General features: G+C 35.4%; 2 protein-coding genes across 8 annotated transcripts in view; one reads left to right on the forward strand and one right to left on the reverse strand.

Moving 5' to 3' along the window:
• Rbcn-3B (Rabconnectin-3B) overlaps window positions 1–27,961 on the reverse strand; it is a 90,771-nt gene that overhangs the window by 53,953 nt on the left and 8,857 nt on the right. For 2 of the 7 annotated variants that reach the window (XM_053765645.2, XM_064436881.1), the window contains 15 exons: window positions 26,197–26,223; window positions 23,315–23,405; window positions 22,667–22,814; window positions 21,592–21,693; window positions 20,979–21,119; window positions 19,344–19,422; window positions 18,148–18,289; window positions 17,004–17,061; window positions 15,890–16,051; window positions 15,477–15,600; window positions 14,664–14,827; window positions 14,233–14,327; window positions 13,422–13,506; window positions 12,767–12,835; window positions 11,453–11,545 (listed from right to left, as the gene is read on the reverse strand). In XM_053765645.2, the coding sequence (XP_053621620.1) occupies window positions 11,453–11,545; window positions 12,767–12,835; window positions 13,422–13,506; window positions 14,233–14,327; window positions 14,664–14,827; window positions 15,477–15,600; window positions 15,890–16,051; window positions 17,004–17,061; window positions 18,148–18,289; window positions 19,344–19,422; window positions 20,979–21,119; window positions 21,592–21,693; window positions 22,667–22,814; window positions 23,315–23,405; window positions 26,197–26,223 (1,580 nt within the window). The remainder of the gene's footprint in view (window positions 1–11,452; window positions 11,546–12,766; window positions 12,836–13,421; window positions 13,507–14,232; window positions 14,328–14,663; window positions 14,828–15,476; window positions 15,601–15,889; window positions 16,052–17,003; window positions 17,062–18,147; window positions 18,290–19,343; window positions 19,423–20,978; window positions 21,120–21,591; window positions 21,694–22,666; window positions 22,815–23,314; window positions 23,406–26,196; window positions 26,224–27,961) is intronic. The other 5 variants (XM_053765647.2, XM_053765644.2, XM_053765648.2 and 2 more) reach the window with 3 other exon arrangements.
• LOC128681627 (cuticle protein 1-like) lies at window positions 899–6,874 on the forward strand. Its single transcript, XM_053765653.1, has 3 exons — window positions 899–1,047; window positions 5,743–5,923; window positions 6,273–6,874. The coding sequence occupies exons 1-3, from the start codon at window positions 1,036–1,038 to the stop codon at window positions 6,551–6,553; spliced, it is 474 nt and encodes a 157-aa protein (XP_053621628.1). The 5' UTR covers window positions 899–1,035; the 3' UTR covers window positions 6,554–6,874.

The raw sequence follows: 27,961 nt of genomic DNA on the forward strand, positions 1-27,961 counted from the left end.
TCAAAGTTATTTAATCTTTTAAAACTATCACGATATTTTGAGATTGTGCAAATGTTATTTCTTGCGAAAGAGGCTTTAGAAGGAATATATTTTGTGGCATGCGTTTCGGCCCTAGAATAGGACCACTCCATAGCTTCCCGTGGATGTCGTACGAGTCGACTAAGGGACACACAGGCTGATAGGCATTCCCAAGGAGGGATGACGCGAGGCAGGAGGCGGAATTATATTGGGAAGTAGACGAAATTAAGTAAAAATATCATAGCATATTTATCATAGCACTTGTGGTCTTGCGACAAGTTCTTCTGTGTGTTCTTCTGTGTATTTATCATATTATACCGTAAAGGAGTAAACAAAATCATATCAATTTATTTATGTAATTTATATTGTCACTTGAATTTTTATATATATATACCAATTTTGTCAATAAATAGTTTTTAGAAGACTACTTTTATGCACTTTCGTGAAGTTTCATGCTTGATGATAAGTGCACAGCGAATAGGTACCAAGTAGGCCCGAAAACATACGGAAAATGTATATTTTAAGAAATGTTTTAATAACACAATTTCTAAAGTATATATAAAAAAGTATATATAAAATATATAAATATATTTTTTTAAATTTAAAAATTGTACAGTCAATAGCATAACATCCTACCCAAATTCATTGCAATCTCGCCGATATTACCGGGCTAACAGAAGTTCTTGCAGGGTAACTTGATGTGCTGTTGACTGTACATGCCTAAGGAATAAAAAAAAAGCAAACGAACAATCAACGGGTGAATTAATAAATATCTGTAGCAAAACGTTTAAAAAGAAAAAGGATGGATAAAACGCGGAAGGCGGGGAGAAATGTCATCGGCGAAAGAAGATAACCTCAAAAAAGTTGTCAAGTTCGCCTCTAAACTGTCTTATCACTGCGCACTGATAGTTGGACACTTTCAATACTCATGCTGTATAGCATACATCCAGTATAAAAGAGCCAGAGGCCTAGTCGAAAGCATTCAGTAGCTATCGCGCAGTCAACAAGAAGTGCACGATGAGATTTCTGGTAAACAACCACCTTTATTTAAAAAACAAGTAAAAAAAAAAGTATCATAGACTAAATAGTGACGACGGAAAAAAAACACCATAAATAAAAAAAAAACACAGTGACAAACGTGTTCCGAGAAAATTTGAAATTCGCGGCAGTGTTCGAAAGTGACAAATACTCGAATTTTTAAATTAATGTCAATTGAATATTTTTTATTGTATTGAGCATTGTTACAACGTAACATGCAGCCAAAATTATTTTTTTTTCTCATGTATTTTGTATATCAGGAAGTGTACATAAAAAGTTAATGGTGTTCCGTCATTATTATCAAAGCCTATGGATACGGATGCAGCCTTGATAAATTTATGTCATGTCATAGTGATTTAATTTAAAATATTTGCAAATCAATCATTTTCAAGGCTGTGTTTTTGTATGTTGATTTGTATTTTTTAAAAATATGTATATTGTATACATGTCGATATTTAAAAAATATGTCACTTTATGATTTATATTAATTATATATAATCTTTCAATAAATTTCTGAAAGCAGTCACCATTCATACAAAAAAGAATTTATTAATCAAATAATATATTTATTTTATTTTTTCATATCTGATGAAATAAATATTTTCGCCAAATATTTGTACCTTAACGTCTAAAAATATTAAAAGAATCGAAAATTTATTCCAATTAAACTAAATAAAAAAAGAAATCTGATAGGAATAACCTGCAATAAAAAAACTGTCTCGAATTTTCTCTCATCAAAACTAACAAACTTACAAGTCCATTTAAACAAAAAAATAAATAAAGATTTTATATCACTTACATACTAACAATACAAACAGGAATGTTGTCACGTCAATCATTGTGTTCAATGTTGATTTACAATTATGTAAATAGCTTTGTATAGGGTGTGGCTGTATAATATCTCCACAACAGCGCAGAAAACAACACTGAACCACATGAAATTTTATTCATTATTTACGACATACAAACATTCAGTGTAACAGATGATATTAGTTGTTTTTTCTTTTTAGCGTTAAAATAAAACAATTTTGCTTTACATTCCCTAAAAAAATATTTTGGTCCCCTTTGGGGTTGAGTACCTCAAAAAACAGAAAGTGTTGGACAAAATGAGTTTTCCTGTTTTCATTTAGCCTTAAAATAAAACAATTTTGCTTTTAATTCGCTAAAATCTGATTTTGGTCCCACACTCAACCACCAGGGGGTAAATTTTAAAATTACTACATTTACAATGTCTCCCATAAATAAATAGTTGACACGATCGAGCAAAATCAAGGCGTGGAGATGTCAAACATGTAAAAGACACTGCACCAGGCGTGACAACATATTTGAGTGATGTATTTATTGACATGTACTGACATAAATTGTTAGATAAAGTGCTATGTTGAATATTTTAAGGATAATATTTATGGGCTTAGACTGAGATTTATAATGTCAGGTATCAGTATTATTTACTATATATTGGGTCCAAGATTTAGGTCCTTTAGGAGTTCCTATTCGTAAAGGACTTGTTAAAACCCACAAGTGCTTTCGGTCAACTAATCTATATTACTTTTCTAAACAATTATTATATTAAGGAGGAAATATTTATATCATATTGTAACTCAAAAACTACTACTAATCAACTGGACTAGTTAGTCCAATTTTAATTAAATTCGACACAGATATAAGCTAGACCTTTAGGAACGTAACTAGCGGCATGTCCCGGCCTCGCTCGTGTAAAAACATAATAAATTGTACCCCTAAACCTTCCTCAGGAATCACTCTATTGGTGAAAATCGCGTGACAATCCGTGCTGTAGATTTTGAGTTTATCGCGAACAGAGAGACGCGGTAGAGGACTTTGTTTTATAAATATAAATAAATATATTAGGACAAATCACACAGATTGAGCTAGCCCCAAAGTAAGTTCGAGACTTGTGTTATGGGTTATATTAACTCAACGATACTATATTTTATAACAAATACATATATAGATAAACATCCAAAACCCGGGCCAATCAGAAAAAGATCATTTTCCATCATGACCTCTCGGTTCAGAGGCCACCGAGGTCGTCAACTTTAACAACGGTCGTCAGTTTTATAATATATAATACTTTTTATTGGTCGTGGAAAAAGGGGATGATATTGGGGTGATTGGTATGTAATAAGGCGATAGGCTGCTGTTACATGACTCCAAAAATAAAATTGTAAAAGTACAAAAGCAACGTCAACCTATTTTTAAAATTAGTTTTTAATATTTTCTGTCTAAAGTGTCATAATTTCTGTCCAAATAATGATATTGCATAGTTTTTTTTTTTTAATTAGTTCAAATTAAAAACCAAAAGCTATGAATGACTCAATTATAATAACAAAAAAAAAAGTTTAGAGAATAACGGTTACCGATTATAAAAACAAATGTTCAATAGTTGACTAAATAACGTTATTTGAATAAAAACAATGATGGTTAACGAAGAGTTACTTTACTAGATGTGCTAATTGCTTTTGTTGAACAGATACAAAATCACGTCGTTATTCCTTACGGGGGAGACCAAAGGTTGAGCGAAACTCTGTAGCGTTTATATTATACCTATTTGGACAGCTTATTGGTATGAGTGTATGTTAATAGAAAACTGATTATAAAATTTTTAAAATGTGTCCCGCAAACTTCACAAAATAAGTATATTTTACTTTGTAATATTAATACAGTAAAGTTATTTGGTTTGATAATTTTTTACACTTACAAATATCAATCATTTTTTAATTAAAACGATGTATGTTACTATCTCAAAGACTAAATAATGAAAATACATTAAACAGATCGTGATAACATTTAACATGGCTAAAATTAAGTCATACATCTTTCATAGCTAAATTAGCACATCCAGTATCCATAGACCTATTGTGACAACTGTTATAGTTTAACAGTTATTACGTGTGAAGGTCGTTATTACGTATGGGACGAGTTTCGCATGCATAATGTCCGGTCAAGGTCGTGTAATGGTCTCTATTGTTTGTCAAATTATTGTTTTATTTATGCAGTTATTTATTTAAAACAAAGAAACTTCATTTACAGCCAGTTAAAACTCGTAAATCGATATTTTGATCTTTTTTATGACATTTTTTTAAATCCTTAACCTTAAAAAAAATTGCAAATGTAGAAGCAGTGGTATTTTTCATGACAATTATTTTATCCTTGCATAAAAAAAAAGTTTTTATTTTTTATTTTCAAATTTACCCAGCAGTGTGATAATTTTTATTTTTTAGCTATTTACTTATAAAAGGGATTGGCAAACTTGAAAAAAAATAAATATTGTTCTTTGCCACATTATTATTCAACCATACGAAACAATGCTATGATTTGTACGTAAATTTAAACATGTAACATCACTTATCATTACACAAGATCAGGCGCAATTTAAAAAAAATCACAATAATCCGTTTAATTAGTCTACCGTTACACAGTCTACCGGAGGCGGATGCGCGAGCGCAATTCCAAATTCAAATTCAGTTTTCAGCAATTAATATTTATTATGCTGATTGGACGGTGTTCGCTTTTGTTCGTGAATTTCCTTATTTTTAATTTATTCCAGAAAAACTTGAATAGGAGGGAAAAAATCGAGAATAAACTTCATTCTTATTAATAAAAAAATATTCAACCTCAAATTTTTTTGTTATAAAGTAGTTCGCGTTTTCCATTTAGGTACATTATAATTTTTTATTTATAAGTAACAAGGACTCATTTTGATAATGCTGCTTATGTTGGTAATATTATTAATTTAAGACGTAATTTTAATTATTGCGAATATATCAACTTTATTAACTCCAATCATAGAAATGACATATTTCAGATGTTTGTGTCTGCAACTCTAAATTGTTACTGAAACCGGTTCTAGTATAGTGCAATGGATACACGAAAAAGACCAAACAATTACTATTTCACTGTTTAATTAACACACCGATTAAGAATTCTCGCTATTAATACAAGAAGGCGAGACTCTTTCAAAATCACTTTAAAACGATTTTAAAAAAAATACACACAATTATACCAAAAGCTTTGGAGTTCTCATAATAACTGAAACTTCAATAATAAACATATTGCTATGTGTGAAAACCTCCAATTTTTTAAATAGTTTAAAAGATCGCAACATTACAATTTTGCTGATATAAAGATACCACGCGTCATTTTCCCAAACCGATCATGGTTGGAATTGAACAGAACATCGTCAATATAAATTATATTTAATTTATTTAATTCAATGTTTGTGCAAGAAAATAAAAAAGTAGCAATTCCATGCTGAAATCATTGTCTAACAGTCAACACTTGGATCATACAGGAGAGCCAAATAATATTTCTTTCAATATTTAGACCAACAGTAATGGTTCCACTAAGGCTTAAGTGGGCTGTCAACTGTAGGCATAAAACAGCGGAAAGGGTCGGACAACCCATGAAAATTCTCGAATTTCCCCTCAAATCTATCGATGTTTTAATAACGGTTAACCGTCAATCGTTAGCAGTTTTTAATGTTATTATTATAAATATCGTTAATCAGTTGAAACGGTAATTTTTGTAGCTTAACTATCAGTAACAATTTTTTGTTGATTTGAGTTGATTTTTGGTGATGTTACTCCAATGCTCAACGCCTGAGGAAGGTACTGGGAAAACGTATGATGAGCCATGCAAAAATTACAATAATTTCCTTCTTCACAGGTCCTCCTCGCTATCGTCGGCTATGCTTCGGCATCAGTCATCTCCCCCCTTGTCTACGGCATCAACGCCGGTGACGCGCAAGCCGCGGTCATCGACGCGACCGTAGCCGCGCAAGACCAAGTTAGAGCCGTTGGTGAAAGCCAGGCTAGGGCTGCTGAGGCCGCTGTCCAGTGGAACACAGGTATTATTCTCTCCAAAGTTTGTAAATACTTTAGCTCCAGTCATCTAGATTGGAGGGTCGAGCGTCTATGGTAAAAAAAAATTATGATGCGTAAGTTTTGGTTAACATTGACGCAACCATTCGATGGTATAAATACACCATTCATTTCCCGACTAATCATCAGTAACATCCTGTGAGCAATCTGGAGAGCTTAAAACAGATTACGGACTCTCTCGAATTAAGTTTAGGGGTTAAAGGGTCTTTGAGTTCACGTTCACGAATGCCAACCTCACAAGCTCTTGAAGCAAATTCCTAGTCAGAAGAAGCGTCGTTAATTCAAAGAGTAATTAATTTCTTCTTTTTTTTGCAGAGGCAGTCCGCCAAGCGTCAGAAGCCGCCCGTGACATCAACGAGAACGCGTACTGGAACGGCGTTGCCGCTTCGCAGAACCTCGTCGCCGCCGCTCAGTCCCAATCCGCCGCTCTGAGCGGTGCCGCTGCCGCTGCCCGTGCCGCACATCTTGGCGTCGCCCCCCTAGGAGTTGCCCCTCTTGGTGTCGCTCCTCTTGGCGTTGCCCCTCTTGGCGTCGCCCCCTTGGGCCTCGGCTACGCTGGCTTGGGACTCCGAGGACTCGGCTACCGCGCTTGGTAAACTGAATAATGGCTATTCATAATAACCGTTAATAACGGCTAACTGTTATCGATGACATTAACCGTTTTTAATGTTATAAATAACGTTAACCATTTAAAAAAAAAACGGTTATTTTTGTAGCATTAGTAACCTTGTCGATTAGTATTGTTTTTTACTGATTGGTGATGTTACTGACGGTTGGCAGGCAATTTCCGTTGTCATGGCAACCGGCTCGGCCTCACCTCAACTCATGGATTGCTCAAAAAGGTCTCAATAAGTAACTCTCTTTGTAAATATCATGCCATCACTGCCAAAGTGTAAATAAACACATTTTACAAAGTACTTTCGTCGTTTTGTTTCCTTCCTTACTCTGAATACTTCAAGATATAATTAGCTCCTGGTCTATACAAATGTAATGAGCAACATCTGCTTACCTAACACCTGTTTAACCTGTTTAACAGGAAAGATTTAAGTTTGTACATCACAAGAAAGACTGATCCTTAGCATATGAAAGTAGTTGATGAAATATATCTCCCGTGGGAATTTTGGAATAAAAAGTAACCTATGTATGCGTTATTCCAGGTTATATTCAACCCGTGTATCAAATTCCATAAAAATCCGTCCAGTAGATTTTGCGTTAAAGAGCAACAAACATACACACATTATATCCATACAAACTTTCGCATTTATAATATTAGGATAGGATGCCCAGACGGACAAAATTAAAAGTTCAGGGTAAAGAAAACGTGTTGATAATAGTAGGCAATTTAAAAACATTTATTTGTAACCCATCCAACGTAATTGAACTGTTTTCTTTAAATTATTTTTTTAATTAACAATATTTAAAGCTACAAACTACTAGCATTCCGCTATGATTTCCACGTGATGTTTTACTTCAAAGGAAGCAAGTGCTGTTCTATGAAAACTTTTGTTCTTAATAGTTATACTTTGTATTGTCTCGTTCTTTCAATGTCAAATATTGAAAAGAGAGAGAAAGGGACAACACTAAAAAAACTACTCCAATCCTAATCGGAGAACAAATTTTTTATTAATAAAGCGGTTATAGTAGACTTATGCACGCGATTCAGACTGCAATATCTGCCTGGATAGTTACCAAGTTTCTACAAATAGAATAACTTGTCATTTAATTATTGTTTGTCAATAAGTATTTGCATTTATAAAGTGTATCAAGGTTTTAACGTATTAACATACCTACTTAATAGGCTAGTTGACAATTTTTTTTTACGACTATTCGAAGGCCCATATATTAGTTGAAACACCAGTGAAAAAAATACTGTGATAATGACAATGCCTTCGAAGATATGACAAAAATATAATAAAACAATTTTTGGACTCGTCCAAACGCTCCATACTAAATGACACGAACAAGTGACGTCACAACGTGCGAAAATGTCCGCGAAGAAAGATATGTTTGTTCGACGGCTACATTAAATATTATATTACGTTTATAGTGATCATGTCTAAATAAAAGTTGTTACAAAATTTTTGTTTTTATAATTTTAACAAATTACGTAGGTAACAAATGTCTGGCCATGCCGCTCCCGCCCGGCCCTGGTAGAAGGCAAACCCAAGAAGTGCTGGCTTGATGTCGTCAACAATCAGACAACTAAGAATGCCCAAGACCGTGTGAAATGGAGAAGAAAAACTAGAAAAGGACCCAGGGCTCCGAATATGTAATTTTTGCGGGAGGAATCTTTATGCCGGCTCCACACTGTCGTCGAACAGTTTGCCAAACTTGTATACATTGCTGGTTTTTCATTGCTGTAAATAAAAGCACTCATACTAATTACGCAATGTTCATCCGCGTCAGGATGTGTTTGAGTTCGGCGACAGTGGGCAGCAATCTGAATGGAAGTAGCAATGTAACAAGCATGCTATGTAGTCATTATATAATAAAACTAAGAATAATCAATGAACGCGTATGTTATACAACGTTTTTCATCACACTTGACTCCGCTTTGTTATAGCGCTCCGCTCTGCCTCGGGTGTTAAACCCTCCTCGTATGTAAGCATCATAATGTACTAGTTACAAATCATAGTTCGCATAAAAAAACAGTTTTGTATATGTATGTTACAAAATCGTATATTCGTCCGAGCGGGGAATCGAACCCGGAACCTCGAGACTGATAGCATTAAGGAAGTCGTCGAAATATAACTAAGTCTTTCAAAAGATTTAATATCACATTAAAGTTAACGCACCATAAAAATGAATAGTTTTTTCATGTGTTTTTTTTATTACAAGCTTTTATTTAGTTCCACGTGTTCCGTCTGTCTGTAATCAAATCTTGCAAGTTAATCAATTCAATTGAAATCATCTATTGCTTTTTAAAATGTACAGTAAGGGAATTCAGTAACTTAGTCACCTCAGTCATTATAATCTAGGTACAATGTAAACACTGCCGGGCATTGCAATTTAAAATACAATTTAGATTAAGAATATCAAATTATCAAATACAAAACTAAAAATACCAAAATAAAACATCAGGATAAAATGACACCATATAATATTAGCCAACTCTTATCTAACAAGGATACTAAGACACTAATTAACAAAGACAATCGGTAGTCTTGTTATACAATTGAAATTTTCTATGTCGCACAATGTGATATTATGATAAACACTACCCATAGACCACCAAGCATAGGTTTAGTGGTCTGTGACATTACAAGATGGTGCATCGAGGATCGGCTTCCGTCGAGGGAACTCGTCAGCGGTTTGCTGCACGGATGTGATTTATTTGTCACACGTTGAATGCAAAAAGATCAACTGACGACAATACGTCAACCGTCCTAGGAAATTAAATATATTGTGTCCCTTAGTCGCCTCGTATGACATCCACTATGAAGTGGATGTCATATGGAGGGACCATATATCACTGACACGCAACATGGAAAACAAACAAATATTTATCAATAAATCGCGAGTGAAACCGCATACAGCTACTTGCGCGCAATAAAATGTAGAACAAAGGAAACTATAACGTATTTTGCAACCCAGCCCTAGTTTTGCGTCATGGTATTTTGAGCTTTAACGCTTTGTGATAAGGTCTTAGAGATCGTCGAGTTAAATCTAGACTGCCTTGAAGAGGGCGTAGGCTTTCGTGGTATGCGGACACACGGCCTGTAAGAATGGCCGATGTTATACATATTTCGGTCAGAATTGACGCATAAATACACAAACACAACTTATTGTTTACAATAATAATTTATTATTTATTGTTAACATTTTTTGTGTCAGATATCATCTTTTTTTTTTGTTTTACGAGTCTCAATTTTCATATGCAAGTTAAATTGTAGTTAAATTTCATTTCCTACTTCCGCTTCCCACAAAGCCGAAATTTTCCACGTCGTCGCTTCAGTTTACAATAAGTTAATATGATACATGGATTTAGTAAGTACTTCGTACAGGAGTACTTATACATGATTTTTTGTCACGCATTGAATGCAATAAGATTTCTTTGACAACAATAAGTGTCAAAAATTATTACCTACGTCATTTGACCAAAAATACTATTTTCTTTAAATACATTTATGTTAACTATAAAAATACCACAAACTAAATAAAATAGAATTAATAAAATATGCTGTCCCGAACGCACACGGCGCAAAAGTGCCCATTACGCTTTCTTTTCATAAAAGTACATACGTTAAGTGGAACGAAGCACACGACTTTCTTGAATAAGAAGGGGCGTTTTGGCAGGTCCAAATATCGCCCAAAAAAAATGAATTATTTTTTGTTATATCTAAGTAATTACTTTGTTTACTGATGTGATTCTTTCAATATGATTCTATAACTTAAAGATTATTCATATATTACCATATTATCCGTTTGTCTAATGGAAGCAGCTATTCATGGATTATGATATCACAGATTACGTCTGAATTTTTTATATTATTACTACGATTTTTTTATGTAAGCAGATAATTTCGCTGAAAAAAGTACATACTATAATGAACGTCCGTCGAGCAAGTTCGCCACCCTTACAAACCGTATTCCAACAATACAACTGGCGTTCGACAACGAATGTAGTTCTCCTTGGCTATGTACCCAATAAATATATACCAGTAAATAGATCAGGCGCACTTCCTTAATTGTAAATTGGATAACTATATAATTGACGGTTTTGTATAGCAATTATGACGCCGCGACGACGGTGGCGATATTTTAAATGATCTAAGACATTTTTGACCCAAAATTGGTATTTTATTACAAGCTTTTATTTAACTTGCAATCCTACTAATATTATTAATTAAAAAAATTTTTAATCTTTTAGTTCATTCCGTAGGTGGTCTGGTAGGTTGTTATCAATCAATCATCTATATATATAAAACTCTTCCATTACTGACTGACTGACAGACAACGTACAGGCGAAACTACTGGGCGTAGGAAGCTGAAATTTGGCATATAGGTTCCCTGGGGAGTGTATTTTTCCCTGGGGAAATTCCACCCCGAAGGGGGTGAAAGGGGTGAAAAACTTTTATATGAAAGTTCTACACTGTTGAAGTTGGCGACTTGAAAATTTGGTTTTTTGTTGTTTACAACAAATTAATGAAACAGATTTTTTAATAATTTTTTTTAAACATTTTCTTTAAAAGATTGTACTTCATATAACAGAATTTCCCGCGACCCACCTTCTAACCTCACGTCATTTTTATGCGTGTTCTTTTCTCCAAACGCCCTGTTAGCAAAAATAAAAGAATGTGTACTTGTAAAACTATATTACAAAATTATTAATCCATAACTTTAATACACCAAGAGGTGTTACTCGCGACGACGGTCGGATGACGACTGAGGTCCCTTTGTCCATAGAATACACCCGCAAGGGACGCGTACACACAAGCTAACAGTTTCCATGTTATATGAATAGTCACTGGTCCTGCCTGAAAAGTTCCACTAACCTTTGGGCTCGAGGTGTCCCTTCAGCTGCTCAGCCTTAGCCTGCAGCTTCGTCTGCATGGTCTCCGCGCCTTCCTTCATCTTCGCGAGTATACCTTTACAGACAACATATAGGATTAGGTACATTCTATATTTTGACGACCTCGTTGGCGCAGTGGGTAAAGTGCTTGCCTCTGAACCGAGAGGTCCCCGGTCGGGTCATGATGGAAAATTATCTTTTTCTAATTGGCCCAAGTCTTGGATGTTTAACTATGTATTTGTGTTTATAATAAAATATAGTATCGTTGAGTTAGTATCCCATAACACAAGTCTCGAACTTACTTTGGGGCTAGCTCAATCTGTGTGATTTGTCTTTATATATTTATTACATAAGTCTGTGAGCATTACAAATCAATCAAATGTGATTCTTAAGCGTTTCGATTGCGGCCGCGCTGTCATTACAATTTTTCAAATGTTAACAAAGACATGAATGAGTTTTCCTATCTGACTTAAAAATAACTACATCTGTTCTGCGCATGGAATTAGTAGGTACTATCTAATAATTCCATGGTATTGCGGTGATGTCAATTTTATGAATGATTGATTTCGGAAATGATTACTTCCTCAAGAAAATTGACGGATCGTAATGACAGCGCGGCCGCAGCGGTCGAAACGCTCTGAGAACCCATATAACCATTGTTTTAATTTATTTTTGACAACCTCTGTGGCCTAATGGTCATCACGTCGTACTGCTGCATTGGAGGTCCCGGGTTCGAACCCCAGTCATGTCAAGAGGAGAAATTATCTTTTTCAGATTGACATGGGTTTATACATATATATGTATAAGTTATAAAATACAGTATCGTTGAGTTAATGTCCTATAACATAAGATTCATTTTGGGGCTACCTTAAGAACTTACATTGAGGTTAAATCAATCAAATATTACCTGCTTTTATTGTAAATGTAAATATTTATTGTAAAACTTTACCTTTAAATGAAATAATGAATATAATTTATATAGTGATTTAATATTTATAACGATAGTATTAGTGAACTATCACTAATACTACTTTGTTGTAACAAGTTGTAACAAGTTTGTTTGTTAAAACCGCCGTCGTCTACTAAGACGACGGCGGTTCTAACAAACAAACTTGTTTATATTTCTTTTTAGAATAAAAAAAAATCATGTCAAAAACAAACATAAAATACATTTTCGCAAATCTCACCAGGGGGAGGGAGGGTGTCAAAATATTTTAATAAACGCCTACACAATTTAGTAGCCACACATATTGATGGATTTGATAAAAATCAGTGTACATCTTAATAGAATACCCACCATGTTTGTCCTTCTCTTTCAGTATGCGTTCCATATCGCCAGCCTTGTCTTTGACACGGCCGAAGAAATCTATCCAGATTCGTGAGCATTGACAGAAAATATATACAGAATACAGTGTCAAATGTTTAACATATGTCAGAGTCAAAGCATTTTTTTAGAAATTAGACTTCGACATACACTTTTTCACGTGAAATTTTAATTTATATAACACATGAGATGAAAAAAATTCAGGTCTCCAGCGGGATTCGAACTCACGCCCACGTCTATCCGGGACAATGCTCTAACTAACCACTCCACATATATATCCAACGGTATGGCCGAATTGATTCATCTCCTTGTCTCTAAGCCGACGAAGATTATACACAAAAACTGTTCGATCGAAAAATGTTTTTATAATCCCGATTGTTTCTAGTCAGTTTTACGACTCTAGCAATTTCCCAAAAGGTTGTCTGGAAAAAGTTGCCTACAGCGATAGGCCGGCCACCTTTTGCACAATGTATCTATATTATTATGTCATGCTATGTGTGGTTATACATTATGTACTTATGTAAACTATGTAATTAATTTGTGCAATAAAGAATTATTGTATTGTATGGTATGACTCAAATAACTAGATGGCGCTGTCCTAATAATTTGTTTAAAAACATATTCTTACCCGAAATTCGTTTGGTCGCGTCAGGACTGGCTGATTGTGTCAAAGCCGCTAATGTCATATATTCACTGGTCACTAGGCCAGCCTCCTAATAAAAAAAAAATAGACATATAATCAATTGTAATTATCATAATATACTTTTATCACACCCCAGCAAGATAACGGTCATTGAAAAATGAGCTTTAAATAGTTCAGTAGTAGACACACTTTAAAATTAGCGAATCGCTTGCAGTTAGCTCAGATGTTGTCAGTGTGAAGTATACTTACGGAGCACGGTTTAAAGCTCACTTTTCTGTGAACCGAGAATAAATAAATGAGCAAAAGCTTTTTGTTCGACAGCTACCTTAAATATTTCGTTTACGGTGATGACTCTTTAATAAAAGTTGTTACAAAATTTTAGTTTTTTACGATGGTTTAGTTATTATGGTATATTTGTAAACTTATATATTTTTTAATAGAATTTCCATTCAACTTTGAATCTTCGTATAACGATCCAGCTGCATTGTTATAGTCTAAAAACTATAATAATGATCTTAAATATATCTGTTTATATAGATTACACATGTTTTTTTACAATAAATGACCTTGTCATTTATTATTGGCTAGCTTCTAGCCGTGGCTTCGCCCGCGTTAATATTCCTGGATGAAATTCTCTTTGTCCCTCTCCATACTTCAAACTACACGCATGTAAAATTTCAAGAAGATTTGTTGAGTAGATATAGAGGGTGAAGAGGTAACAAACAAACACACTTTCGCATTTATAATATTAGTTAGGATTTATATATGAGACCAAGTTTATTAGTAGACTAGTTACCTCCAAACTGGCTGGGCTCATGGCAGAATATTCTTCACTCAACAGTTCCACTATCAGGCCTTCGATGTCGAAGAATAATATGTGGCTTTCTGGGTCTGTGGGCAAAATATTCAAATTGTAACATAACTTTACATGACACCCTAATAGTGGGCAACCACTTTTGTGCCGGAAAGATTCAACTCAACCTCCATTTAGACCAACTACACCACCCGCTCCCACCAAATATCGACCTAATATAGACCTAGTATCGACCTAATAACGACCTAGTATCGACCTGGTATCGACCTAGTATCGACCTAATATCGACCTAGTATCGACCTAGTATCGACCTAGTATCGACCTAGTATCGACCTAGTTCGACCTAGTATCGACCTAGTATCGACCTAGTATCGACCTAGTATCGACCAAGTATCAACCTAGTATAAACTTACCAGCAGGATTGGACCGGAATCCTTGCACAGTGAGCATGGCCCGGCGCGGCCGCGAGGGCTCCGCTAAAGGACCGGCGCCACCCGCCCCGCCCTGGGACTGTAAAGCAGCTAGACCGCGTTGGGTCGCCGCTCGCATTGCTGTTAAATTGCGGTGGCGGAGTCCCCTGGAGATTAAAACGTTTGATGTAATTACGTAAAGAAATAAATATTATATGAACAGGTCCAATGAAATGTATTTATTTATAAACTAGCTGCGCCCCGGGGCTTCGCTCCCGTGGGAATTTCGGGATAAAAAGTACCCTATATGTTATTCCAGATTATATTCTACCCGTGTACCAAATTTCATAACAATCCGTCCAGAGATTTTGCGTGAAAGAGTAACAAATATACACACATACGTCCACACGAACTTTCGCATTTATAATATTATAGTTAGGATAGGATTCGATTTTGATTCACGTGGATATTGTATGAGGCGAATAAGGAACTCATGGCTTTAGAAGCTGAAAGGCAACATAACATACCCAATAAGGGTTGACGTCAGGCAAGCGGCCGGTTGTAAATCACAGCACAGCAGCAATATTCAAATTTGTTTTTGAGTTTACTCTTTACGTTGACCCCTGGGTTCGCAACGTCACAGCGTCCAAATGCAACCGCGAATTATGATGAGAGATTTGAAAAATTAACAAAAAAAAAACTCCTTTTCCATACTTTGAAACTACTTATTCTGTCACCTCAGCGTTTTCTCTGGTTCTTCTCTCGGCCGTTGAGCGTCGGAGCCCAGAGTCCGCAAACAGCTTATACAATTCTTACCTAAAGAAATGCACGGCCGGGTTGGCCAAGCCCTGCAGGTCACTCGACCCGTGCGACAGGGAGCCGCCCAAGTCGTCAGCTAGGGCTTCATCGCAAGCAGCGAGTACTTCTTCAGCTATCATACCTGGTGGATGAAATCATAGTAGGTATGTATGTATAAATCGCCAATATTATTCAAAATGGCCATGAAGTCACATAACACCGTTATAACATAACTATACAGCCTATTAGATATATAAAAGCTGTGTAAGAGCACTTACTGTGTAGAACTCTAACCAAATTGTCCGTTTCCATCTGATTGGTGCAGTGACTACAAGCCACGATCATGAAATCATCAGCAACTCCCCACTTTCTTCACAATACCACGCTTATACAGATAAACGGCTATATAAAAGTTGTATAATAGAACTTACCGTGTAGAACTCTATCCAAATGGCCAGTTTCCATTTGCCATACGTGGACGGTGCCGTCACTACAAGCGACGACCATGAAATCATCTGCGACGCGCCATTTTATGCTCACAACAGGAAACAGATGGCGGGACGCGAGCGTTACACACTTCCGTTCTGTTAGACCTGGTAAAGAATTGAATTTCTAAGTTTTTTTTCACAAAAATATCATTTTATTGTCTACAGAGATCTTGTTGGATTCAATGCGTGTGAAACATCATGTCGGAGCTGTGAACCGTTGATGAGCTCTTTCGTCGGTAGCCGATCCTGAGTGCACCATCAGGTCACGCTTGAAACTAAAGCGCAAAAAATCTTGAACTCTTTGGATGGGATTGGATTTTGTTTTCACAGTTATATACCAGATGGTTTAACTTAAAATCTGGTATAGGCTTCATAGCGATACGTTACTTAGGACCCGAGATATTGACAATAATTGTAAACGCGGGCGAAGGCGCGGGCAAAAACAGTCTCCATAGTCGTATTCCTCATGGCTGTGGGTCGTGGTGTTTCATTACGTGTAATGAAACACAAACGACTTTCTTGGCACTATTAATGGAGTGGTTTGCCATTGCCTTCCCCATTTGGTACACAAGTAGATAATTAACCAGTGTGCTGGTTTCGTCACGATGTTTTCCTTCACCAGAAGCGAGTGGTGGCTAATAAAAACTATTCTAACTGACCTATATATGGGTCAGACTGCTATACTAACTCATGTGGCACGAGTGGGATTTTTAACACATTCGATCCTCAGGCGAGCGTCTTAACCATTACACCACCACCGCATCAAAAAGCAAACGCTAGTGTGAAAATAAACTTATAAGAAAGTGTCACAAAATAAACTTATAAGAAAGTGTCACAAAATAAACTTATAAGAAAGTGTCACAAAATTAACTTATAAGAAAGTGTCACAAAATTAACTTATAAGAAAGTGTCACAAAATTAACTTATAAGAAAGTGTCACAAAATAAACTTATAAAAAAGTGTCACAAAATTAACTTATAAGAAAGTGTCACAAAATAAACTTATAAGTTTATTTTGTGACACTTTTTCTAAGAGGTACATATAGGTAAACACTTACTTAGTAATGTCACGCTGTGGTCAGATGCAACTGAGCAGATACACTTTTGGATTCTTGGCTGTAACAAAACGAATCAATTTAGTCTACAAATCATTTCGTTATTCGGCATTCGTGGGGCATCAAAATCGGTTAAGTCGTTTTTGAAATATTCACAATTCACACCATTCATACCTTTTAAATTTCATCAAAATCAGACCAACAAAATCAAAAGTTATCGCGTTACAAACATACATACACACATACATACATACAAAAAATGTATTTTTACCCCAAGTAGAATTGTAGACCTCGCTCGCTTCGGTCGCTCGGTCAATTAGTAGCTTCAATTTAGTAATGTAATAGTAATTTAGTATTAGTACGAATGTATGTATGTTGTGTGTTTCTTTATCAGTATCAAAATAAAGGTTTTTAAAGGTTATCACAAAAATATAAAACTTGTACTATGTCTAAGTAATTTTGTATGAAAAATCGCTAAACCGAATAAAATAAGGCTCGTCAGTAATGTTCCTTTTAACTTTTATACAATTGGTTATTACTTGACTCACTCATTTATAAAATGTTACACATAGTTGTGGATGAGAAAAAATTGAAAAATAAAAGAAATTAAAAAAGGTACAGTCAACAGCACATCCCTAACACAAAGTTACCCTGCATAAACCTTTATGACGCGGCAATAGGGGCGAGTCTGCAATGATTTTGGGTAGGTGGATGAGCTGTTGACTGTACGGTAGCGAACGGTTGCAACATCGACCAATGAACATCGAGTTTATAGGCGATCGATCTACAAGAGGAAGAGGTATGCGCGTAGAAAGGTATAGCGGTATACTTGTATACCGCTATACCTTTTTACGCGTATATGTATACTCAGCCCACTGTAATATTACAGTCGTTATCTATATATAAAACCCTTGCGTTACTGAGTGACTGACTGACAGACAACGCACAGCCGAAACTGCTGGGCGTAGAAAGCTGAAATTTGGGTGTTTACGTTCCTAGGACAGTGTAGGGGAGCACTAAGCAGGGATTTCCTGAAATTCCCATGGGAAACGGATTTATACTTACACACGAAGTTGTGGACAAAAGCCAGTACAGTATATATGTATATTTTTTTTACAGACAGTAAAAGGTTAAACAAGCTACTTACGCTGCAATTAGCCGGTGGTACTATCAGACGGGTGATTTCGCCTGCGTGTACGCAGAATCTGTGTAATAGGGAACCACTGAATAGATCCCACACGCAGACAGCGAAATCTATACCACCTGAGACTAGGTGCGCTTTGTCGTATCTATAATAAAATAACGGGTTTCACTCCGGGAATGCCGGCAGAGGTGAAAACTTGAATATTAACGTTGTGCATTTTTGACGTCTCACGAATTTCCGATCAGGTCACGTGTCCTGACGCGAGTTTAACATTTTTTACCCATCATAAAAAGTGCACAACGCCGCTAAGGAAGCTTTCACTTCAAAAAAATTAAGTGAGGTTGTAATTATGACGTCGACGAAGATGGATTACGACGCTCGGCTTCGCTCGGGTAAAAACATAATACTTCGTTTTGTGTAGTTTATTATGTAAAAAAAAAATAATTAAAAAGAAACATGGCGGCTGTGTAGCGCCATTGGACTTGGTGAATAACATTTTTTCTCTGTGATCATAAAGGTTTCATCGCAGATCATATGTCTAAATAATGTTCGTATTGGGCCTATTCTATTCAATTGGTTGCGAATCTATAATCTATATATATATACAGCGTTACTGGTATCAAACGAAAAACCTCCTAAAGACTACTTGGGTACATCAGGACAAGCAACTTTTATTCTACGACTTTTCGTGTTTTTATTTATTTTATTTTTTCATATAAAAAAATACAATCTACTTTGCGATTCTACACATCTAAACTCTATGTAATAGCCGAGCAACACGAGACAGTACAGTACCGTTATGTAGCGGAATCGATCGTAGAGTTAACGTTTTATAGAAACGACATTAAACTAAAACAATGATTTTATTTTGTATTTATTACGTTTAGACAAAAGTCGTAGAACAAAAAATGTTAGTCTTTATGTATCTTATGCGCCTTTGGAAGGTTATGCGTTAGATACCAGTAACCCTGTATAAAAGAATACACTTAATTACTAAATGAAATATTAACGCATAGCCCAAACCGCTGGGTCTAGAAACTTCCAATTTAGCACGTAGGTTCCTTATGTTTTCTAGGGGTGCACTAAGAGAGGATTTTTCAAAATTCATCCTCTAAGGGGGTAAAAAGGGGGGTGCAGAGTTTGTACCCGCTTTTTACCCCAAGAAGAGTTGGGAGATAAATAAAAACAATTGGACTCACCTTTGGTGAACGTGGTGTGGATAAAGTAGACAATTGACTCGACCGTTGTGACCGAGAAGCAGCTGATGAGGGGGCCAGTCTGTGAAAAGAATTAATATTATTTAAATAATGACAGTTTAAGTTCACTAGTGTGCATGAGATTATTTGCAAATGTATGTGAATTACTAACTAAATAACATGAAATAAGAAACAATCGAAGTATATGACCATTGAAATTGAAAATTTTGCAATCGGCTAGTTGACAAGGTCAGAGAATAGCAAAAAATATTGTTTAATCGCCAATATTAAAATTGAATATTTTTGTCACTAGATGGCGATATTTAGTTTTAGAACGCGCTATCGTGTGTCGCTCAAGAAATTATATAGTGTTTTGAAATATGTGAAGTTCTTTTGGCTTAACTTTTTGATCATTACACGGTTGTCACAATTCTGAAGTTTATATTTCTGTTGGACCTCACGTGTATTTTTGACAATCAGCCGATTGTTCAAATATGTATAATCTAGGTAAAATAAGATATATTTAGGATCATTATGATAATTCATAGACGGTAACAATGCAGCTGGATCATTATGCTAAGATTTAAACTTGGTTGGAAACTCCATTTTGAAAAAGTGAGAAATTATAAAAACAAACTCGACCATCATAAAAAAAAAAAATATTGTAAGTAATTTTATTAAGAAGTCATCACCATAAACGTAATGTTTAATGTAGCTGTCGAACAAACATATCTTTCTTCGCGAACATTTCATCACGCTGTGACGTCACTTGTGTCATTTAGCACGGAGCGTTTGGACGAGTCCAAAAATGTGTGATTTTATTTTTGTCATATCTTCGAAAGCATTGTCATTATCACAGTAATTTTTCACTGGCGTTTCAACTAATATAAGGGCCTTCGAATAGTCATCAAAACAAAAATTTGACAACTAGACTATTTCAGAAGAAACTCAAAACCTACAGGGTATTTCCAGTTGACCTAGAATCATGAAATTTGACATGCATTAACAATGTAGATAAAGTGTAATTTGTAGATCGTTTAAAAATATTACCATTCAATGAAATTTTCGAGTCAAAAATTCTAAAATGGGTGAATATCACGACTGTTTGAACGCGGCGCGTGGCGTTTCATTAGTGTCGTACATTTTTTTTTAAATAAAGAATTTTTTTTATATTAAACATTTACAAAATTAACATTGTACCGTTTTATTTTATTAATCCGATTGATATAGTAGTATGTTGTAATCGGATTCGATTAACGATTAACGTGAATTAATAAAATTTTCTTAAAAGTTACAACTTCATATCTGATGATCGTTGAAAATGTTTCAACTGTCTTCAAAACTTAAATAATATATTTTAATCACACAGTTGACCTCTAGTGGCAACTTTTTGTTTATTAAGAATTTAATTATGCTGTGAATAACGTTATCTACACATACATATTTAATTTATATTTTAATAAGACTTTATATTGTAATTGTTTGTTATTCCGTAATAAAATAAAATAAATATAATAATTAATCAATCTATTCAAAAAAAACCGTTCCTGGGCTTCAACATTCAAAGGCTGAAAACGCTCAGATCATTATTGTAATTAGATTCGATTATAATCGACACGAATGAATAGGACCGCTTACCGTCGAGATGCTGGTGAGACCCGTGTAGCAACTGCAACTGGACCGTATGTGTGGCATTTACTATCACTATTGATCCATCCTCACGGCCCACCACTAGCCTATTTGCGGCGAGGAGGTATATCGACGCGGTCAGTTTGATTTCTGTGGAAAATATCGATTAACCCATCAATGAATATATACTATTATTATAAAGAGGCGAGAGTTTGTGAGTGTAATATTCGAGGCGGGTAATCTCCTCGGTGGCGCAGTGTTAAAAGTACTTGCCACTGAACCGAGAGGTCCCGGGTTCGATCCCCGGTCGGGTCATGATGATAAATGATCTTTTTCTAATTGGCCCGGGTCTTGGATGTTTGTCTATATATGTATTTGTTATAAAACATAGTATCGTTGAGTTAGTATCCCATAACACAAGTCACGAACTTACTTTGAGGCTAGCTCAATCTGTGTGATTTGTCCTGCTTACTTTAAGTACCACTGCGCCAACGAGGTAGTCACACCCACCAGTGGGTATTTTATCTCAAAATTCCCACGGGAGCGAAGCCTCGTGCAATATCTAGTCAAAATATATGTATATAGCACTTTTATTTTTAAATAACACAATCTGTGTGTTTACCTGGTTCATCGGGGTGGTGTAACTGGTCTAAGATGCCTACGGGGCTCGGGTTCATCTCCGCCCACGCCATATCCAAGCTCGTGTTTACAATAGGAGCGTGACCTTAACAAACAAATTAAAATAAAATCAACAGAAAACATATTTCACCGTCACAATTAAGTGTGTGAAAATCTTGTGTATTTAATATAGTTGAAGGAGAGAGAAAAAAAACCTACTAATATTATAAATGCGAAAGTTTGTGTGTATGTATGTTTGTTATTCTTTCACGCAAAGTCTACCGAACGGATTGTTATGAAATTTGGTACACAGGTAGAATATAACTTGGAATAACACATATGGATATGGATAAGAAACAATAATGGTAAGTCGATCTGGCATGATAGGGACCAACACTGTTCAAATGAGTTTCTTTCGGCATTTCTTCTCAGCAGTGGTCGTTCCGAAATGCCAGTAGTTTGTAGCTTGTGAGAAATAACTATAAATATAAAGATTGACGAGAAAAAGTGCCTGTGAAGGTCTAATTTCTGAATAAATGATTGAATTTGAATTTGGATATGAATTTTGAATTTGAATTTGAATTATGGTACTTTTTATCCTGTAATTCTCACAGGAGCGAAGCCAGGTAAGTAATATATATGACACAAAGTAACATTTATTATATATGTATTTTTTTATTTACTTGGAACTCACATAACCTCTTATATATGTGTTATATATTTATATATGTTATTCCAGATTATGTTCCACTCGTGTACCAAATTTCATAAGAATCCGTCAAGTTGATTTTGAGGCAAAGAGTAATGAACATACATATATACACATAGATCCTCAGTAGCTATCGCATTTATTACATTAGTATCATAATATGCTATGCTAATAACTAATATTTTGAAAGATAAAATTCTATTTAAAAAAAAGAATGTATATAAATGTATGCTAAAATTGAACCACAAATAATTAATATAAAAGAAATTTACTTTTGACAAAACTTTCACGCTATTGTAACTGTTGATTTTATATAACATATGAAGGAAATAACATATTTGCAGAAGAAGAAAAGCCAGAATAAACTCACATGGAACCTTATCCGCAAAAGGGGTGGCTGCGTCGTCCACATTCCACAACGAGACCACACCATGAGAGTCCCCGCGGAGTAACAATCGACGTTGTTTACCACCAACAGAAGTTATAACGAAACGCATGGCGGGCGGACACGACAGGAGCTGTAAATGAGTCATGCAATGTATTTTCGAGAGCAAAAACGCTTTAATTAAATAATATAATTATTGCCACAAGCTTTCATTACGACCGTGTTAACCATGAGTGTTGAGGAATTCTTTCGTCGGGAGCTAATCCTGGGTGCACCAGGTAGTGCATATTATTATAATATGCATGACCGAGTCGGTCATCAATTCCTGATATCCAATGGTTGGACAAACTGGAAGCGACTCCTTTGTGGTTACTATGTAAAATAAATAAATAAATACATTAGGACAAATCACACAGATTGAGCTAGCCCCAAAGTTTGTTCGAGACTTGTGTTATGGGATACTAACTCAACGATACTATATTTTATAACAAATACATATATAGATAAACATCCAAGACCCGGGCCAATCAGAAAAAGATCATTTTCCATCAAGACCCGACCGGGGATCGAACCCGGGACCTCACGGTTCAGTGGCAAGAACCTTACCGTACTGACGTAGACAATGATACTTACCTTAATATCAGGATGGGACAATATACTGAACAGTACTGGACTATCATGGTCCACGGTTGGTCCATGAAAGCCTTTGTGATCCGGCACCGAACTGCGAACACACAGACAGACAGACAAAAGAATAAATATATATATTTCATCATTAGTTTTGTTTCGGTTTGTTTTATACTGAAAAACTAGGGCGAATTGCACGAGCGTTTGAACGCAGCGTGTAGCGTTTCATTAGTGTCCGATTTTTTTTTTATAAATAATATTTTTTTCAAATTAAACATTAAATAAATTAACATTGTACCAGCCAGTACTTTACTTATTTATGAAATAGGAGAATTAAATTTATTATTGTGTATGATACAATTTAATAAACACTAATGAGAGCCCACTTAAAAACGCTCGTGAAATTCACACACAACGATTTTTAATATATAATATACTAAAGCTACAGTCTGTCAAGAAAACTAATTTTAAACGAACTACAATTTTTTGCCATTGCAACACCAAATAGAATGATCGAGATTGGTTTGACGACCTCGGTGGCGCAGTGGTAAAGTTCTTGCCACTGAACTGAGAGGTCCCGGGTTCGATCTCCGGTCGAGTCATGATGGAAAATGATCTTTTTCTGATTGACCCGAGTCTTGGATGTTTATCTATATATGTATTTGTTATAAAATATAGTATCGTTGAGTTAGTATCCCATAACACAAGTCTCGAACTTACTTTGGGGCAACAATACTTGCAATTTGTGTAATTTGTCCTAATATATTTATTTATTTATTAACACTCAGTGTTGCCAGCAGACAGCGTCCTCAGTTATTTCATGACAGACTGTGCCTAATGCTTATCTTACAGCTAAACCTAGTTGACATGATAAAGGTTAAACTTAAGTGGGCGTTTCGCAGAGCGTTTCGACCTGCGCGGTCATTACAATCCGTCAATTTTCCTGAGGAAGGAATCATTTCCAAAATCAATCATTCATAAAATTGACATTACTACAGTACAGAGTAATTATAGTAAAGTCATATAGTAAAACTCATTCTTGTCTTTGTTAAAAATTAAAAAATTGTAATGTGCAAAACCACACTTATTCCTCAGCACAGATGTGTTTAGCAAGGCGAAACGTGAGTAATTGATATATATTAATAACTAGATGTTGCCCGGGGCTTTGCTCCTGTGGTAATTTATTATAGCCTATAGCAATCTTGAATAATGTATCTTTCTAATGGTGAAAGAATTTTTTAAATCGGTTCGGTAGTTTCGTAGATTACTCGCCTCAAACATACAAACTCACAAACGCTTACCTCTTTATAATAATAGTATAGAATATTTTTTTATGCAATTATAACATACGACAGCAGTACACCAAAGGGTATCACACAAAATGACTTTACAATGGATGTGCAAGAAGCAACTAAACATAACAAGAATTATCATTCTAACACAAGACAGTACAATGGTTAATGAATCTACTATTGTTATCTAACCATAGTCTAAAAATATTGGAACTTAGTATAGAATTATCATTTTAAGTAATTAAAGCACTCAATGGAATGAAGGAAATGGAACTCAATCTCGGCCTGTGATAGTGGCAGTTAAGTTACTCTCACAATGGTCGGATTGGATGGGTGACCAAAAATTTATTATTTTGAGCTCCTCCGTCCTTCGGAAGGCACGTAAAGCCGTTGGTCCCGGTTGTATTTGCAGTCGTTAAAACCCGCCAATTCGCAATGGGCCCGCGTATTGGGTCATGGCCCATATTTATGATGATAATGAACTAAAGCACACAAAAGTTTTTCATATAACTTATTTCAATGTTTCTTCACTTTACCACGGTAAAATCTATACATAAAATATAACTGTAACTGGGCTATGTCTGCACAAAAATATTTATGAAATGACTATTTAGAGTCAATAGTAAACAATACTAGCGTTCAAGACGGCCACTCCCTATGTCCCCCTTAAAATAGCCTCGCTCACGTTACAGTTATTAGCTACGACTCTAGATAGCCCGCCGCAAATTCATAACTAGTTACATCTATTGAATGACGTCCCACCATGCTAACTAACCAACGGACATTCACTACACGACAGAGGTGAGACACTGAGATACACCCGAACACACTGAGCGCCGACTGAACATTGCGGCCATATTTATAGTTGCAGGCAGTGGGGGGGGGGATCCCTTCTTTTTGCGTGACGTAGTGCGCTCTGACGTTACATAACACAAGCTACAACACATAATTCGTACGCATTCAATTCGAAAATTGTAAAGTTTATTTTTTACGCTGACCCCGGGTTTCGCGGCCTCACAGCACCGAATGAGAAGACTGTATAGTAGAAATTGGGTGAAAAAGAAAAAAAGTTTTTATTAATTAAAAATAAATAAGTACAATTGACTTGGACAACTAGTTTTATATGTAAGAAGGGATCAGGATTATCTGGCGGACTGTCAAACAAAGAACCTGCAGCGACATCTACAGCATCTTACAAATATTTAAATACCCGCGCGTAAACTTGAAAACTTCAACTGTGCGTTCTAGACTTGTCAGCACGAACATAACACCATCTATCCGTTACATTGCGAACCTGTCCGACTTGTAGCGTTAAGCCGGCGCTCACTCTGTGCTGTTGTGCATATGGTTTTATAGATGTCGCCACAAGCCCAAACTAGATGTATAACAGCATATAATGTCAATATGTTGACTGTCCGTCCTTCGTGCAGGCTCAATCACGTCTACAGAATAAGTGATAACTAAACTGTTTGCTTTTGAAGCATAAATGGTTTATGATAACTCCTAAATAAAGAAAATAGGGTACCAAGCAAATACATAGTGCACGCAACATAATAATACAATTTACTACATCAACGAATAATCAATTGTGCTGACCTATATATAGCCTTTCCGCGCAGTTTGCTAAAACAAAAATGTTATGATTATGACGTGGCCCATGATAACGTGTCGTTGCATTTGTTATTATTGATATGTGTCAATGTTTAAGTGGAAACTTAGCAGAGTAACGTAAGAAATAGCCGAGATTATAACGTACAAATTGGAGGGCAAAAAATATATTGTTTTCAACTTGCGCTGTTCGTTCACAGCGCCCTTATTGATATATCTGTTTAATGGCTGGTTCTCAGAGCGTTTCGACCGCTGCGGCCGCGCTGTCGTTACGATCCGTCAATTTTCTCAAGGAAGGAATCATTTCCAAAATTTTATCATTAATAATATTGCACAGTACATATTATTTGTTTTCGTCTTGGCGCAAAATGTCCTTTTCTCACAATGTCCTTTCTCAAAATGTCCTTTTCTCATAATGTCCTTTTCTCAAAATGTCCTTGTGTGTTTTTGATGATAATTTAGATAAGCAGCTGATTTAAAACAGTTTATTTTATTAAAAGGACATTTTGAGAAAAGGACATTTTGAGAAAAGGACATTTCGAGAAAAGGACATTATGAGAAAGGACATTGTAAGAAAAGGACATTTTGCGCCAAGACGTTTGTTTTAAATTCAGATAGAAAAAACTAATTCTTGTCTTTGTTAAAATTTGAAAAATTTCTCTGAGAAACATCCCAATGTGAAATTCAAGAATTACACTTACCTTTTTTTACTATAAGAAATGTGACAATTAATAAAAAATGACACCAAATGGAGGTCAATCGCTTACTACGTAAGCGACATCAATACCCTTACATATTATAAGACAAGGTCCAAGGCCGCGTCTGTCTGTTTCTACGCGATAAACTCAAAAACTAATGCACATATTTTCATGCTGTTTTCACCAATAGATAGTATGATTCTCGAGGAAGGTTTAGGTGTATATTTATTAAGTTTAATCAAGCCGAGACGGGCTGCTAGTATATAATAAAAATAAACAATTGAAAATTTCTTAAGCGACTTTCCTCTAGGTAACATTTCTCGTGGATGAATGTGACAACATTGTAAAAGAGTCATTGCCACGAGCGTTCCGACTGCCGCGTCTAAACGCTCCTTAGAATGACCAAAGACGATTATTTAAATAAACGACAAGAAATTATTATGACGAATATATTTTACTATGTAATATATGAATATTAATTGAAATGAATATATTGTTAGTATATTGTGACGTACCACGGGTTAAGGTACCTTACGGACGGTTTTTTGTGTGTTTTTAATTTTGGTTTAGTTTCTGAGTAGAAATATGCTTAATTAAAAAACAAACTGATCATAAGGTATTTAACCCGTGGAACGTCACGTTATAAGTGTACACATAAATTATAATATTTTTAAAGCAGGGCAGTGCTGGAAATGTGTAACTACGGATGAGTATTTGGAAAAAAAAATATGGCTTCATATTATGAAAACTTACACGTACATAATATGATAAAGAGGTTGAATTTTTTATAACAACTTATTTAATAGTCAGATGTATCTAAGTTAATTAAAATGTTGAGAGCGTCACAATCGTATGCTTGGTCAAAAACGTCATGAGAAATTAGTATCATACGAACTGATATGACATGACATGAAAAATCAGGGTGAAAAAAGACAAACGTAAATATCTTACTTATTATAATCTTACTTTTGACTCACAGAAAAGGACGCACGTATTTAATAGAAAAGGAAGGCCATCCTGTTTATCTTTTTATTGCATACCTACATCCCTTTCTG

Source organism: Plodia interpunctella, chromosome 27, assembly GCF_027563975.2.
Source record: "Plodia interpunctella isolate USDA-ARS_2022_Savannah chromosome 27, ilPloInte3.2, whole genome shotgun sequence".
Taxonomy (NCBI): domain Eukaryota; kingdom Metazoa; phylum Arthropoda; class Insecta; order Lepidoptera; family Pyralidae; genus Plodia; species Plodia interpunctella.